At 54.0% G+C, this 16,309-nt stretch overlaps 1 protein-coding gene across 1 annotated transcript; it reads left to right on the top strand.

Annotated features, from left to right (window-relative positions):
- The first annotated feature begins 15 nt into the window (after positions 1-15).
- On the top strand, positions 16-14,165 carry ESYT1 (extended synaptotagmin 1). Its single transcript, XM_036077435.2, has 31 exons — positions 16-523; positions 2,158-2,199; positions 2,357-2,491; positions 2,617-2,690; positions 2,817-2,889; positions 3,046-3,135; positions 3,308-3,363; positions 3,790-3,913; positions 4,001-4,177; positions 4,304-4,386; positions 4,709-4,757; positions 4,889-4,975; positions 5,062-5,154; positions 5,383-5,454; positions 5,645-5,731; positions 7,130-7,279; positions 7,605-7,760; positions 7,887-8,063; positions 8,227-8,309; positions 8,435-8,483; positions 8,587-8,676; positions 8,768-8,863; positions 9,375-9,446; positions 9,539-9,625; positions 11,872-12,012; positions 12,107-12,249; positions 12,332-12,430; positions 12,514-12,645; positions 12,737-12,842; positions 13,063-13,112; positions 13,304-14,165. Exons 1-31 carry the CDS (start codon positions 134-136, stop codon positions 13,341-13,343), a joined length of 3,303 nt encoding a protein of 1,100 aa, XP_035933328.2. The 5' UTR covers positions 16-133; the 3' UTR covers positions 13,344-14,165.
- The last annotated feature ends 2,144 nt before the right edge of the window (positions 14,166-16,309 follow it).

Here is a 16,309-nt window from a genome sequence, read left to right on the forward strand (position 1 = left end):
CAGATCGAGGGGGCGTGGCTTAGGGTCCCTTCCCGCAGTGTGCGGTTTACTGTTTGCAGGGGGCCGCTGGGCGCTAGACTAAGCAACCTCCAGCTGGTCTCTGGGTCGGGCGGGTCCTCCCAGAGGCGGCACCATGGAGCGCTCTCCTGGAGACGGCTCCGGTCCCAGCCTCGTGGACCAGCCCTCTGCTCCCTCCGAACCCCCTGACCAGCCCCCCGCTGCTCACACAAAGCCGGACCTGAGTTCTGGGAACCAACCTGCCAGCCCAGGCGCGGCGGGCGAGGCCCTGGCGCTGCTGACTTCGTTCGGGCGGCGGCTGCTGGTGCTGGTGCCGGTGTACCTGGCCGGCGCAGTGGGACTCAGCGTGGGTTTCGTGCTCTTCGGTCTCGCCCTCTACCTGGGCTGGCGCCGGGTCCGCGATGAGAAAGAACGGAGCCTTCGAGTAGCGCGGCAGCTGCTGGACGATGAGGAGCGGCTCACGGCGAAAACACTTTATATGAGCCATCGAGAGCTACCTGCCTGGGTGAGCGAGCACCCTCAGTGCTGCATAGCCCCCCTCCTAGTCCCCCGGTTCTAGGGGTCTCCCTCCTGTCCCTAAAGGCAGCTCCCCACCCTGGGACCACGGGAGGGAGACTCCCCTCTCGCCCCGCTAGCCGCCTGCCTGCTGGGACGCGCCACTCTTGGGACCGAGTAGCCACTCTTCCCCCTCCCCCCTCCTTTCCGCGCGCCCAGATCCCGATCCTTCCACAGAGTCAGAACTTCTTCCTCTGCTCCTGGGCAAGCAGTAAGAACATCTGGGGAGCCGGTCTCAGCCGTGGCCCGCCCTCCTAGCCATGCTGCTTGAGCGTTCCTCGCTTCTGGTGCCGCTCGCGCCTTGCTGCTCCCGGACATCCCCGTTGCGGCTCAGGCGGTTCCCTCGTCTCTCCAGTCTTCCTTGAGACTTTTTTTTTTTTTTTTGCCTATATAAGGTCATAAGGTTCTCCCTTTTCCCGCTCTTATCCCCGGGGACCCGCCGGGACCCAGGCCCAGGAGCACTGCCCAGGAGAGCCGCCGCCCCCGCCCGACCCCCCCGCCCTCGCCTTCCAGCCCCAGGCAGTTGGGCCGCAGCGCAGCAGAGGCGGCTGCGGGACGCAGGGCGGGGGTGCGGGGGGCAGGGTAGTGCGGCTGCTGCAGTGCCCGCTGCCCACACTCCACGGCCCTGGTCGGCCCCACCCTTTTCCGGACTGCGCGCCGCGCCTGCTGGGTCCGGGCACCCGGGCCCTAGGTCTGCGCGCCCTCGCCTCCTGCCTTCTCTACGGCCCTGCTGGGGCAGCGCCCGTTACCCGGCCCCTCCCCGCCTCCGCTTTCCTGCCCTTCCCAGCAGAGGCGCCAGTCTGGGGGGAGAATGGCCGAGGAGAGGAACCAAAGTTGACACTAGGCAGATAGGGCCGTGCTGCGCAGGCCCGGGACTGGAGAGGGGGAAAGGGGGAGACCTCGTCCCAGGGGACGTGCAGCCCAGGCAGCAACTGTCTTTGTTCCTCCTGCTCCGCATCATGGAAAGCAGTCTCCTTCCTGAAGCGGCTGTCCCTCTTCCTCCCCAACACAAAGCACAGGTGTCCTTCTTTCCCATAAAAGGAGTCACACTGATGAAGAAGAAGAAGAAAAACAACACGGCTAGGGCCTAAATAGCTCTTCTGGCCCCTCCCTAACTCTAGGAGCTGCTTCCCTCTTCACCTTCTTGGTGTAGAAGCAGCTCCAGTCCGAGGTGAGGTGGGAAGGCTGCAAAAAGGGACCAAGACTTCTCCAATCCCAGGATTTCCTCCTTAAACTCTGATTTGTTAGGACCTCCCCCTCCAGAAAGAATGTGCCCTTCTCCTCCCTCCCCCACTGCTCCAGCAGCTGTCATCATTTCACATCCCCCAGCTGTCCACAAAGCAACTTTGCGTGGCCGACAGCCTGTCAGGGCCCCCCATCAGACCGCGGCACCCCCAAACCCTGTGGAGGAGTGAATGCTCTGGACATCCCAGCACCCACCACCACCACCACCACCGAACCCTGGGTGTGAGGAGGTCCTGTCACAGCTTCTCCTTTCCTCTGTGGGCGTGCCACCCAGCATCTTAGTAGGAAACCCCAGGTGGAGGCTGTGCTCATCTCTCTCTCCCCCTTCCTCGCCTCCAGGTCAGCTTTCCAGATGTGGAAAAGGCTGAGTGGCTAAATAAGGTGAGCGCTGATTGTCTGTTTTTCATGAGCGGGGAATGGGATTCGTTTCTCTAGCCAGACCCTGCCACGCTTCAGGTCTAGCCCCAGTGCCCTCTGTAGGCACTTGTCTTTAGGGGGATGATTAGGCTCTCCTATGACAGGTTCCCTCTCCTTCCAGATTGTGGCCCAGGTGTGGCCCTTTCTGGGGCAGTACATGGAGAAGCTTCTGGCTGAAACTGTGGCCCCGGCTGTTCGAGGCTCTAACACCCATCTGCAGACATTTACATTTACACGAGTGGAACTGGGTGAAAAGGTATGTACGTAGGAAGGAAAGTAACGGGAGGAAGGAGACAGGGCAGGGAAGGTGGGTGGCCCAGAAGGGGCTGAGATACTCCCCCCTTTCCCTTTTCTCTCTCTTAAGAATTTCTCTCTCCACAGCCATTTCGTATCGTAGGTGTCAAGGTTCACCCTGGTCGGAGCAAAGAACAGATCCTGTTGGATTTGAACATCAGGTAATACCGCTCATTCTTCCAGCCTCCCATTCAACAGGATCCTGGTCACTCTGACCGCTTCATCCCCTCTCCCCCCAGTTCAGCCCAGTACCAACTCTCTTTGTTCTCTTTCTTATCAACCACCAGTTATGTAGGTGATGTGCAAATTGATGTGGAAGTGAAGAAATATTTCTGCAAAGCAGGAGTCAAAGGCATGCAGGTGGGGCAGATGTCAGGGGCCCCCATAATAGGGAGCCTTTGCCCTAAATTTCATCAGATGTGGGGAAGTGGGATGTTGGAAAAATCAAGGCTGGGGAAGTTTGGGGCGGAAAGGTGGCGTTTTGTGGAGAAATGCTATGTTCTTCTCTTGCCCCAGCTACATGGTGTCTTACGGGTGATTCTCGAGCCACTCATGGGGGACCTTCCTATCGTGGGGGCTGTGTCGATGTTCTTCATCCGACGTCCGGTAAGGGAGAACATTGAGGGGAATGGGGAAGCAGGGAAAACAGGATTGGGAGGGAGAGGGTGGCCAGCTCTGGGGCTTGGGGGAGGAAGGGCTGAGGGGTCTGGCAACTGTTGGATGGGTGTGACCATGCCACCATGTCCTCTGTCCTGATCCCACTGCTCTTTCCTTCCAGACCCTAGATATCAACTGGACGGGGATGACCAACCTCCTGGATATCCCAGGACTCAGGTGTCAAGGATTTATTGAGCATCTCAATGTTCCAGCGCTGGGCTGCAGGTTTTTGGGATACAAAACAGGAAACGATGCAGCCACTACCCTCCAGGAGCCTTGATCATCCTCGCTGGAGAGATGACAAATACCCCTGAGAAGTTCCATACTGTGATTTTCCTCCTGTGGGGGAGCACGCGTTTGGGTAGAGAGCGAAGAGGGCTGCAGGCTGCTTCGTGGGGTGAACAGAAAACGAAGAGCTGGGACGGCAGGGAAGGTTCAGAGCAGTAGGTGGGGGATCCGGGGAGAAGAGTAGCAAAAAAGGATCCTCAAGAAAGGATGTCCCTCTAGCTTTAGGTCTCTCTTGGTTGTGGGAAACGGAGCTGGGGTTGGGGGGATATTGGAAGTTGGGGCCACACTCACCTCCTTTTCTACTCCCCCGTTCAGCTCCCTCTCTGACACCATGATCATGGACTCCATTGCCACCTTCCTGGTGTTGCCCAACCGATTATTGGTGCCCCTTGTGCCTGACCTTCATGATGTGGCCCAGTTGCGTTCCCCTCTTCCCAGGGTATGGCCTCTCCTCCATCCAATAAGTCCTCCTCTCAGGAACCTCTTCTGGGTCCTTAGTTTCTCATGATCTGATTCCTCTGCACAGGGCATTATTCGGATTCACCTGCTGGCTGCCCGAGGCCTGGGCTCCAAGGACAAATACGTGAAGGGCCTGATTGAGGGCAAGTCAGACCCCTATGCACTTGTGCGAGTGGGCACCCAGGCATTCTGCAGTCGAGTCATTGATGAGGACCTCAACCCCCAGTGGGGAGAGACTTACGAGGTGGGAGAGCTGAGGAGTGGGACTGTCAAATGGGGGAGGCCCTGGGGACCAGCCGTGAGAGAAGATGCTGACTGGATGATCCTCATAATGTAGCCCATGAGACCCTTGTCCCTGTGTGTCCTTCAGGTGATGGTGCATGAGGTCCCAGGGCAGGAGATCGAGGTGGAGGTGTTTGACAAGGATCCAGACAAAGATGACTTTCTGGGCAGGTGAGACTCTGCCTGTGTTAGGATTCTAAAGCCTCAGTGCTACCAGGGTCACAGAGGTAATTACGGTCCTTTTCCAGACCTGAGAATTGTGTATCATTTTCCTTCCCGCCCTACCCACCCCTCGCCTCCACCATGCGTGCCCGTGTACACACACACACACACGCACACGCGCACACACACACGCACACACACAAAGTATCTGCTGAGTATAAGAAGGGAGTCTGAGATTGGCCACTTATTTCTAGGTGGGTGAGTGGAGGACCCATGACACGCTCCTAGTTACAAGTCTCCCCTTTTTCCCTACTCACTGCCCCCCCCCCAGGATGAAGCTGGACGTGGGGAAGGTATTGCAGGCTGCGGTACTGGATGACGTAAGTTAGAGAAGAGGAAGAGGGAGCGGGGTCTCACCCACTGGGCTGACGTCTTGCTACATCGGTGGGGAAGAGGTTGTGTGAGTATCTGATCTCTGTTATACCTCACTTTCTTCTGCCTCTCCCGCCAGTGGTTTCCTCTGCAAGGTGGGCAAGGCCAAGTTCACTTAAAGCTAGAATGGCTGTCACTTTTACCAAATGCAGAAAAACTGGAGCAGGTAACCAACGTGGGAAATAGGAAGCTGGAAATATCAAGGACTAGAGGGCAAGGGTCTGACTACTCCCACCGCCGCCTTCCCTCCAGGTTCTGCAGTGGAATCGAGGAATCTCCTCCCGCCCAGAGCCCCCATCAGCCGCCATCTTAGTTGTCTATCTGGATCGGGCCCAGGATCTTCCTGTGAGTGTGGCTTCTGAGGGCGGCTGAACAGGAAGCTCTGGATGCAGCATTCCCATACCCGCTCTTGCCCCTCCCCCACTCGGCTTCAGAAGCAGCGGCATGTAACACAAGGGTTCCAAGGAGGGGATCAGAGCCACCTCAGGGAAAAGATTCTGAGAGCCCACCTTCCTTCACTGAGACAAAGCCAAAAACACCCAAGATGGTGACTTCTGAATTCTACCCCCACAGCTGAAGAAGGGGAACAAGGAACCCAACCCCATGGTACAACTCTCAATTCAGGATATGACCCAGGAGAGCAAGGTGAGGGCTAGGACAGCACTGTGGGAGATTGTGTGTGTGTGTGCGCGCACGCACGCACGCACATCTGGGTGGGAGGACTGTTCTTCGGATGAAGTCTCCCCTTTGGGCTGCCTGTAAAGGCAAAGATTTTCTGGAAAAACAGGAATGGTACTGCAGTATGCACCCTTGATCCCACCCTGTGCACCTCCAGGCTGTCTACTGCACCAACGGCCCGGTGTGGGAGGAGGCTTTCCGGTTCTTCTTACAAGATCCTCGAAGCCAGGAGCTCGATGTGCAGGTGAGATAATCACCTCCTGAGCCCCTCCTGAATACCCTCTTCTGCCTTCCCAGGTCTGTACCACGTCCCTCTCTCTTCCCTTTGATCATATTCCAGTCCATCTACCTAGACTCTCCATCTCCTTCATGCTCCCCACTCTTCCCAACGGTCTCTCTAGAATTGTTATTTTTTTTTAGTATTTTTTTATTTTGGAGAGCGCATGTGCGAATGGGCTGGAGGACAGAGGGAGAGAGAGAATCTCAAGCAGACTCCCCCGTGAGTGCAGAGCCTGATGTGGGGCTCAATCCCAGGACCCTGAGATCATGATATGAGCCAAAACCAAGAGTCAGTCAACCAGCTGAGCCACCCAGGCACCCCTCTAGAATCATTCTTTATAGGGGCACTTGGCTGGCTCAGTTAGAAGAGCATGCAACTCTTGATCTTGGGGATATGAATTCAAGCCCTATGCTGGGTAGAGATATTGCTTAACAAACTTCTTTTTTAAATATTTTATTTATTTGAGAGCGCATGAGTGGAGGGGAGGGGCAGAGGGAGAGGGAGAAGCAGACTCCCCACTGAGCAGGGAGCCTGACATGGGACTCGATCCCAGGACCTGGAGATCATGACCTGAGCCGAAGGCAGACGCTTAACTGACTGAGCCACCCAGGTACCCCTAAACTTTTAGAATCATTTTTTTAAATTAATTTATTTTTGAGAGAAAGTACGCGTGCACAAGCAGAGGGGATGGGCAGAGGGAGAAGCAGACTCCCTGCTGAGCGGGGGGCCTGATGCAAGACTCCATCCCAGGACTCTGGGATCATGACCTGAGCCAAAGGCAGATGCTTAACTGACTGAGCCACCCAGGCGCCCCAGAGTAATTTTTTTTTTTTAAGATTTTATTTATTTGTCAGAGGAGAGACCACACAAGCAGGGGGGAGCGGCAGGCAGAGGGAGAAGCAGGCTCCCCATTGAGCAGGGAGCCCGATGTGGGACTCGATCCCAGGATCCTGGAATCATGACCTGAGCCAAAGGCAGATGCTTAATCGACTGAGCCACCCGGGCGTCCCTAGAATCATTCTTCATACCTGAGAGTTGTATACTTAAAATGAGTGATTTTGGGCACCTGAATGGCTCAGTCGTTAAGTGTCTGCCTTCGGCTCAGGTCATGATCCCAGGGTCCTGGGATCGAGCCCCGGATCGGGCTCCCTGCTCAGTCAGAGGCCTGCTTCTCCCTCTCCCACTCCCCCTGCTTGTGTTCCCTCTCTCGCTGTCTCTCTCTCTCTGTCAAATAAATAAAATCTTTAAAAATAAATAAAAAATAAAAGTGATTTTATGGTCAATGATCCTTCATTGAAATGATTATGTCTCTGTCTTCCTACTTCACCACATCCCCTCTTCCTCCTCTTCCTGTGCCTCTAGGTGAAGGATGACTCCAGGGCTCTGACGTTAGGGGCACTGACCCTGCCGCTGGCTCGCCTGCTGACTGCCCCTGAACTCACCTTGGACCAGTGGTTCCAGCTCAGCAGCTCTGGCCCAAACTCCAGGCTCTACATGAAACTGGTTATGAGGGTACGGAGACAGAGGAAGCGCTGAGGGTGGTGAGGGGCCTTGTAGATTCCTTGGTACTAAGAGTAAAGAAGAGGAATCCTCTAAGACCTAACGAGCTAGTGTATGTGGAAGCACCTAGCAGGCACACAAAAAAATGTTTGTTGACCAAACTGGGGAAAAAATGGTGTATGAGTAGCATGAGTGTGGAAGGAACCCTCTAGAGATGAGCCCAGCCAAGGCAGGGACCCGTTTTCCGAGCCTCTGCTCTGCCCCCAACCCCCACATCCCTTGCCTGCTGGTGGCTCGCTCCGCTTCTTCGATTGGACAAGTACACCACCCTCCCCAGATCTTGTACTTGGATTCATCAGAAGTGCACTTTCCCACTGTGCCTGGAACTCCTGGGGCTTGGGACCTGGACAGCGAGAGCCCCCAGACAGGCAGCAGCGTGGATGTCCCACCTCGACCTTCTCACACTACTCCTGATAGTCACTTTGGGACAGAGGTGAGTCTAGATCTGGAAAGGACTAGCTAGGGTCTGTTGCCTAGGTGTGCAAAGCCTGGTTCAGGGCTGGTTTTGACAGGTTTCTCTCTGACTGCCATCTGGTGCCTCAATCTGTCCCTTTTGCAGAATGTGCTTCGGATCCATGTATTAGAGGCCCAGGACCTGATTGCCAAAGACCGTTTCTTGGGGGGACTGGTGAAGGGCAAGTCAGACCCCTATGTCAAACTAAAGCTGGCAGGACGAAGCTTCCGGAGCCGTGTTGTTCGGGAAGATCTCAATCCCCGCTGGAATGAGGTTTTTGAGGTCAGAACTGAGCAGCCAGGACTCCTCCGAGTCCCTTCTTCTTCCCTCTAGCTCTCAGAGTGGTCCGAAAGCCGTCTGGGGTTCGGGTGGTTGAGGGCAAGGTTCCCAGTCATTTGAAGAAGAAAAAGACACAACCCGTCTTTGCACTGTTTTCTCCCACTAGGTGATTGTCACATCAATTCCAGGCCAAGAGCTAGACATTGAGGTTTTTGACAAGGACCTGGACAAGGATGACTTTCTGGGCAGGTGAGAGGGTGAGGGTCCGGAGGGGAAGGCAGGCGAGGCCTCCGCAGGCCACGGGAGTCTGGCTCTGGGGAGATGGAGGCTGGGCTCTGACCACTGGCCTCTTGTTCTCTTTTTCTCCTCCACAGGTGCAAAGTGAGTCTCACCGCGGTCCTCAACACCGGCTTCCTCGATGAGGTGAGCAAGGCCTTCGTGACCCCTCCTGACCGTGACCCACGTCTCAGTCCCCTAGCCCCTCGGTCCCCACGCCCCGAAGTCTTAAGCCCGCCTGCGTCCGCAGTGGCTGACCCTGGAGGACGTGCCATCTGGCCGCCTGCACTTGCGTCTGGAGCGTCTGACACCCCGGCCCACGGCCGCCGAGTTAGAGGAGGTAGGGAGGGGGCTCCGGCTGGGTGACGGCGGGTGACGGCGGGCGCGGCGTGTCCGGCTCGGCTCCGCAAGGCCGCCGTGTCCTCCTGCAGGTGCTGCAGGTGAACAGTCTGATCCAGACGCAGAAGAGCGCCGAGCTGGCGGCGGCCCTGCTGTCCGTGTATCTGGAGCGGGCGGACGAGCTGCCGGTGAGAGCCGCTCCCCGCGCCCCGTAGCCCCGGCCCTTCCTCCGCCTCCCTCGGGTTTGGATGCTCCTGGGCCATCTGGAGTAGTAAATTCCAAATTCCTCTTTCCCAGGGTGGTGCTGGGGTGGGAAGAATGGTCTCTTCAAGGCCAGGAGGGTGGTGGCTGTCAAGTGACCACGGGGACCTGCTCGCTGGCCGGGGATGTGATCTGTGAGGGGAGCGGGAGATCGGCCTCACCGTGTAAGGCCTCACCGTGTAAGACCGTATTTAATATTCAATGCAATAGGGGCGCCTGGGTGGCTCAGTCGGTTAAGCGGCTGCCTTCGGCTCAGGTCATGATCCCAGGGTCCTGGGATCGAGCCCCACATCGGGCTCCCTGCTCAGCGGGGAGCCTGCTTCTCCCTCTCCCTCTGCCTGCCTCTCTGCCTACTTGTGCTCTTTCTCTCTCTGTCAAATAAATAAATAAAATCTTTAAAAAAAAAAAAAAATATTCAACACGATACTCTCTCTCTAGCTCCGAAAAGGGACCAAGCCTCCCAGCCCTTACGCTACTCTCACCGTCGGAGATACTTCTCATAAGACGAAGGTATTAGGAAATGGCGCAGGGCTATCTGGGAGGGATGAGAGCTGCAGAGGAGAGCGTTCCAAGCACTGACCATAACCCCTCATCTCCACCAGATGATTGCCCAAACTTCGGCCCCTGTCTGGGACGAGAGTGCCTCCTTTCTCATCAGGAAACCGAACACTGAGAGCCTGGAGCTGCAGGTACCATAAATTCATTCTATGAACATTTTGCCACCACGGGCTAGGCACTGAACCACGCACCGGGCATTCAGAGAGAAGATTTAGTTCTTATCTTGACAAGTGCCACGGTGAAAGGCACTGAGGGGAAACGGCGGAGACAGGAGCGCAGCCCCAGACGACCCCCGAGCTTAAGGGTAAACAGGCTCCAACCAAGAAGAGAAGGAAAAGTCTCAGGCAGAGAAGGGAATGAGGAGAAAGAAGGCAAACTAGATCCAAGAGGCAGAGAGGAGCAGGAGGAAAAGGGCTCCTGACTCTTATGCTAAGAATGTGGATTTATCCTAAAGGCATAGGGAAACATTTGAAGGAGTGAGGGGTGACATACCCAGATTTGCCCTTTACAAAGATCCTGCTGACAGCAGGGCGAAGGGTGGACTGAAGGAAGATGGTGCTGGAGGCAGGGAGGTCAGCTATCAGGCTCTGAAGCAAGACATGGTGAAGGCCGATGGTATTTATTTTATTTTATTTATTTAAAGATTTTATTTTTTTCTTAAAAAAATTTTTTTTTAAGATTTTATTTATTTATTTGAGACAGAGAATGAGATAGAGCATGAGAGGGGGGAGGGTCAGAGGGAGAAGCAGACTCCCTGCTGAGCAAGGAGCCTGATGCGGGACTCGATCCCAGGACTCTAGGATCATGACCTGAGCCGAAGGCAGTTGCCCAACCAACTGAGCCACCCAGGCGCCCTAAAGATTTTATTTATTTGACAGAAAGAGAGAGAGAGAGAGAGAGCAGGAACACAAGCAAGGGGAGTGGGAGAGGGAGAAGCAAGCTTCCCACCGAGCAGGGAGCCCAATGCGGGGCTCGATCCCAGGACCCCGGGACCATGACCTGAGCCGAAGGCTGACGCTTAACGACTGAGCCACCCAGGCATCTGGCCGATGGTATTTAGTGGTGGTTATTTTGACGTGGGGGGAGAAAGAAGGAACAGCCTAGAAGTGGACTCCTGGGTTTTTCGCCTGGGGTAGCGGGACAGAGAAGGGTGCCATTGCTAACACAGGGAAGGGACAAAGCGGGAGTTTTTTTGTTTTTTTGTTTTTAAGATTTTATTTATTTGAGAGAGAGAGAGAGGGAAAGAGAGGGCCCAAGAGGGGGTAGGGTCGGAGGGAGAAGCAGACTCCCTGCTGAGCAGGGAGCCCGACGTGGGACTCGATCCCAGGACTCCAGGATCATGACCTGAGCTGAAGGCAGTCGCAAAGCAGGAGTTTTTGAATTTGAGATCTCTGAGACCATCCAAGGGGAGACAGCCATCCAGAAGGTATGGTGTTCTTGCCTCTCCCTCTTGTTTGAGCACCATGGGCAAGCCCCCGTAGCACCGTAGTCCCGGGTGTGAACAAGCAGCCTGAGGGCCTGGAGAGTGAGAAGACCCAGGAGGGACGGTTGAGCAGTGACGCAGTGACGGAGCAGACGGAGGAAGAGGGCCAGAGGGCCTGAGGTGTCACCGGGGCAGGGGGGCATTTGCCAGGACAGAAGGGGGTCTGAAAAGATAGGAAGTGGCCAAATGTTTCAGAGAAACAAAATGAGATGACTATGACTTTGAAACTGAGGTAACTGATATTTGGAGCAACTTCAGTGGCACAAATGGAGTAGAAACTGGATTTCACGGGGTTGAAGGGTGAACAAAAGTAAAGAGGTATGGGAGCCGGGAGAGGGGGCTGGAGGTAATATAGGGATGCTTTTCCTCTTCTGGAGCGTGAGGAGTCAAAGACCTTCTGAAATTGGTAAAATAATTAGAGAATTACGTCAACAGAAACCAAGAGACCTTAGAATAACGTAACTGTTCCCAGCACTGGCAGAGATGTCCGTGAGCTCCGTTCCTGCCCTCGCACAGCCGGGAATGAGGAGATACTAAAGCTGGCAAATCAGGAGACATACAGGCGTATTAGCTAGAATGATGCTAGAACTCAGAAGACAGGAAGGGTTTGCAGGTCCTTCCATCTGGAGTGTGGAAATGAGGGGTGGCTGGGCAGGAACCATGCAATTCCATGTTTGCTGTTCTTTTTCTCCACCCTGGGCAGCTATGACAGCCCTCGGGTGTAATCTGTGACAGCTTAGGAAGTAGAGCACAGTCCAGTCTGGTTAGGAAAGGAAGCGGGGCCAGCAACATGGCTGCCCTGGGGCCGTCACAAAGGGGAGTCTCTCTCCAAAACCACCCAAGCGTTTGGACCTAGAACACCAGGGTTAAATCATTTGCCTCTTGATTCCACAGGTGCGGGGTGAGGGGATGGGCACGTTGGGCTCGCTCTCGCTGCCCCTCTCGGAGCTACTCGCGGCTGACCAGCTCTGCCTGGACCGCTGGTTCACACTTAACAGTGGTCAAGGGCAGGTGCTCCTGAGGGCACAGCTTGGGGTGAGTGCCAGGACGTGACGGGCCGAGGGGGGACGGAGACCAGGGGCCGTGTTCTCGCAGCCAGGGGCTGCTCACCGCTCTCTCGCCTGCCCAGATCCTGGTATCGCAGCACTCGGGAGTGGAAGCCCACAGCCGCAGCTCCTCCTCTCTGAGCGAAGACCCGGAGCTCTGGGGGGGCCTCCCGCACAGCGCCCCCTCAGCGCCAGAGCTGCGGCAGCGCCTGCCACACGGTGACAGGTGAGGGGCCGGGAATGTGCAGGATGAGCTGCGGGCTCCCTGGGCACTGCCCTCTCCCAGCCCTGTCTCCGTCTCCCCACAGCGCCCTGGAGGCCCCCGCCGGGCCGCTGGGCCAGGTGAGACTGACCGTCTGGTACTACGGTGAAGAACGGAAGCTGGTCAGCATTGTTCACAGCTGCCGGTGAGACCCCCGTCCGCCCTCCCGTCCCGGCTCCTGGCCGCCCTCCCCTGGGGCTGCCTTCTCACCTTCACCTTCCTGTGCAGGGCCCTTCGACAGAATGGACGGGACCCCCCTGACCCCTATGTGTCACTGTTGCTACTGCCAGACAAGAACCGGGGCACCAAGAGGAAGACCTCACAGAAGAAGAGGACCCTGAACCCTGAATTCAATGAACGGTCAGTCAGTAGGCATTCAGGCGGAGCTGGGCAGCTCGGGAGGGAACCCCGACCTCTAATACCCAGCTCCCCCCACGCCCCTCTCCCCCAGATTTGAGTGGGAACTGCTCCTGGATGAGGCCCTGAAGCGAAAGCTGGATGTCTCTGTGAAGTCTAATTCCTCCTTCATGTCAAGAGAGCGTGAGCTGCTGGGGAAGGTAAGAGGGCGAGGATGAGCAAGGCGAAGGTAAGGCTTGGAAGCTGCTGGGAGCAAGGCTGTCATCCCTCAGGGACTTAGGGAGGAAGCACCGCAGGTGACACTCCTATACATGTGACCCGATCCCCTCGGCACTGGTCTGGAGCAGGAGTGTGTGACAATGGGATGTGGTCTTTGGAGACCCCAAAGTAACATCTGGCCCACACCATCCTCCAATGCAGGTGCAGCTGGACCTTGCTGAGATAGACCTTTCCCAGGGAGCGGCCCAATGGTGAGCATCTGGTGGGCTGGGGCTGGGCCTGGAGAGTTAAGCAGGAGAAATCCCAATCATGGGAAGGGAGAAAAGAATGCATACTGAGGGGAGAACCAGTGACTGCAGTACAAGAGCCCCTGGGTCATGCTTCATTTCTAAGAGGACGCAAGTCCCCTTTCTACCTGAGCCTTCTCTGCTTCTTCCCACAGGTATGACCTCGTGGATGACAAGGACAAGGGCAGCTCCTAGGAGCCAAAGATTCCCAGCCTGACCACCGTCTCCTTGCCTTGCCCCTCGCTGCATCACCACCTCAATGTGATGAGCCTAAAGCTCGGGCCCGAGGGCAGAGTCTGTGCCCCTCAGCCCTCTCACCTCCCGGCCGTGCTGGGGCTCTGCCTGACCAAAGAGGAGGACCACGTGTCGCCCTTTACTGCATGGCCTTTATCCTTCTGGGCTCCTGGGGCAGAGAGCCAAGCTGGCTGTTCCCCGCTCCGCCTGCAGTCTCCTCCTTTCACCCCAACTCCTCAGGGCCCTCTGTGCCTGTGCCGGCCGCTGGCAGCGCCAACAGTGGCCTTCGCTCATGCCAAATACAGCTTCTGGAAAGACCTCTTCTCCTTAATCGGATGGCCACCTTCTTCCCTACCATGCACAGTCAGGGAGGGCAAAGCCATGGGTGGGAAGGTGGACAGGCTAACCACTCAAGCCAAGAGCCTCTGGGACTACTGCGTGTCGTCAGCGTACGGTAACCCGGGTCCCCGTGTCCAGTTCTGCACCCCCCCCTTCTCCTCAAGTCTGTCCCGAAAATTACACCTGCTGTGATGACTAGGGCCAGTCTTTTGATTCACTCTGGGAACGAGAACGCTCAGCCACTTCTTGAAGACTTAGAATCTCTATCAGTCTTGGGGCCTCTGGCTGGTGCCTTGTGGCGGGCCTTGGAGGACTGGAGCCAGCCGGGCCGGTATTTGGTTCAGGTGTCTAGGCTGTTAACTCACTGACTAGAACTGAATCTCTTGGTTTTGCACCAACTCTGCCAATCCTCTGTATCTTATATTAAACATATATTAAACACCAGCTGTGGCTCTTTTTCTTAAGGACAGGGAATCCAGCCTACTGTCACTATTTGCAGGTGACATATTACATAGAGGAAATCCTAAAGACTCCACCAAAAAACCGTTAGAACGAAAAATTCAGTAAAGTTGTAGGATACAAAATCAACATACAAAAATCTGTCGCATTTCTATACACCAACAGCTATTAGGTAAAACAATCCCACTTACAGTTGCTTCAAAGAGAATAAAATACCTAGAAATAAATTTAACCAAGGAGGTGAAAGACCCGTACACTGAAAAGTTTGCGACATTAAGGAAAGGAATTGAAGACACAAATAAATGAAACGACATTCCATGCTCAGGGACGCAAGTATTGTTAAAATGGCCATACTATCCAAAACAAGCTAGAGAGTCAATGCGATCCCTATCAAGAGTCCAATGGCATCTTCCACAGAAATAATCCTAAAATGTGTATGGAACCACAAAAGTCCCCAAACAGCCAGAGCAATCTTAAGAACAAAGCTAGAGGCATCACACTATGTGATAAAGCTACAGTAATCAAAACGGTATGGTGTTGGCATAAAAACACACAGATGAACAGAACAGAGAGCCCAGAAACAAACCCACACCATACAGGTTTCCCCTGCTATCTGAAAGTACAGCGTTCCTGTGAAACCTTTTGTACACCAAAATGACTGATATAAAGTGAAAACTCAATTACCGTTAATTTAGACGGAGAAATTTTTGAGAATTCCCAGACCCCACAAATAATCTCTTTTAGGCGTCTCAGACACATCTTGCTAACGGACATACAAAATAAATTCAAATAAGGCACAGATGCTCCTAGTCCAAAGCTCTGGCATTCGGATGCTGCATGTATGCCTAGGAAGAAACTTGGGGGGCCACTCTCCCAGTGTGGGGTGCTCACTGCCTCCATGATGGCTCACTGGCAAAACAAAAGCTGAATGACATTTTTGCTTTTTAACCTTCTTCGTAAAAGCAAAAATTCCCTTCGGATTTCTTTTGGTTAGTGAAAACAAGTCTTAATGTAGGTCTTTCTTAAAAGCAAAGTGGCCTAACATGAACTTTCACAAAGCAGGGGTTATCTGCGTAAGGCTAACTACTTTATGACAAAGGAGCCAAGTATTCTAGAGAATGGGGAAAGGACAGTCTCTTTAATAAATGGCACTGGGAAAACTAGACAGCCACATGCAAAAACAATGAGACTAGACCACTATCTTACACCCTACACAAAAATTAACTAAAAATGGGTTAAACACTTGAATGTAAGACCAGAAACCACAAAACTAGAAAAAATATGCGATAAGCTCTTTGACATAGGTCTTGGCAATGACATTTTTTAATGTGATACCCAAAAGCAAAGGCAACAAAAGCAAAAATAATCACCTACATCAAACTAAAAAGTTCCCACACCGCATACGAAACCAACAAAATGAAAAGGCAAACTACCGAATGGGAGAAAATATTTGCAAATCTGATAGGGCATTAATATTTGAAATATATAAAGAACTCACACAACACAATAGCAAAAAAAAAAAAAATCCAATTAAAAAATGGGCAGATCTGAATAGACATTTTTCCAAAGACGTACATATGGCCAACAGGTACCTGAAAAGATAGTCACCATCACAAATCATCAGGGAAATGCAAGTTTAAACCACAATCAGACGTCACCTCACACCTGTTAGAATGGCTATCATCACAAAGACAAGAAATAACAAGTGTGGGTGAGAAAAGGAACCCTCGTACACTGCCGGTGGGATATAAACTGGTGCAAGCACTAGGGAAAATAGCATGGAGGGCCCTCAAAAAATTAAAAATAGAACTGCCATGTGATCCAACAATTCCACTTCTGGTATACATCTAAAGGAAATTACCTCAAAAAGATACCTGAACCCCCATATTCACTGCAGCATTATTTACGATAGCCAAGACAGGGAAACAACCTAAGTGACCACTGAAGAATGAATGGGTAAAGAAATGTGGGGTGTGCATGTGTGTATACACACACACACACACACTCATACACACACATTGGAATATTATTCAGTCATGGGCGCCTGGGTGGCTCAGTTGGTTAAGCGACTGCCTTCGGCTCAGGTCATGATCCTGGAGTCCCAGGATCGAGTCCCGCATCGGGCTCCC

Source organism: Halichoerus grypus, chromosome 6 (assembly GCF_964656455.1).
Source record: "Halichoerus grypus chromosome 6, mHalGry1.hap1.1, whole genome shotgun sequence".
Lineage (NCBI taxonomy): Eukaryota > Metazoa > Chordata > Mammalia > Carnivora > Phocidae > Halichoerus > Halichoerus grypus.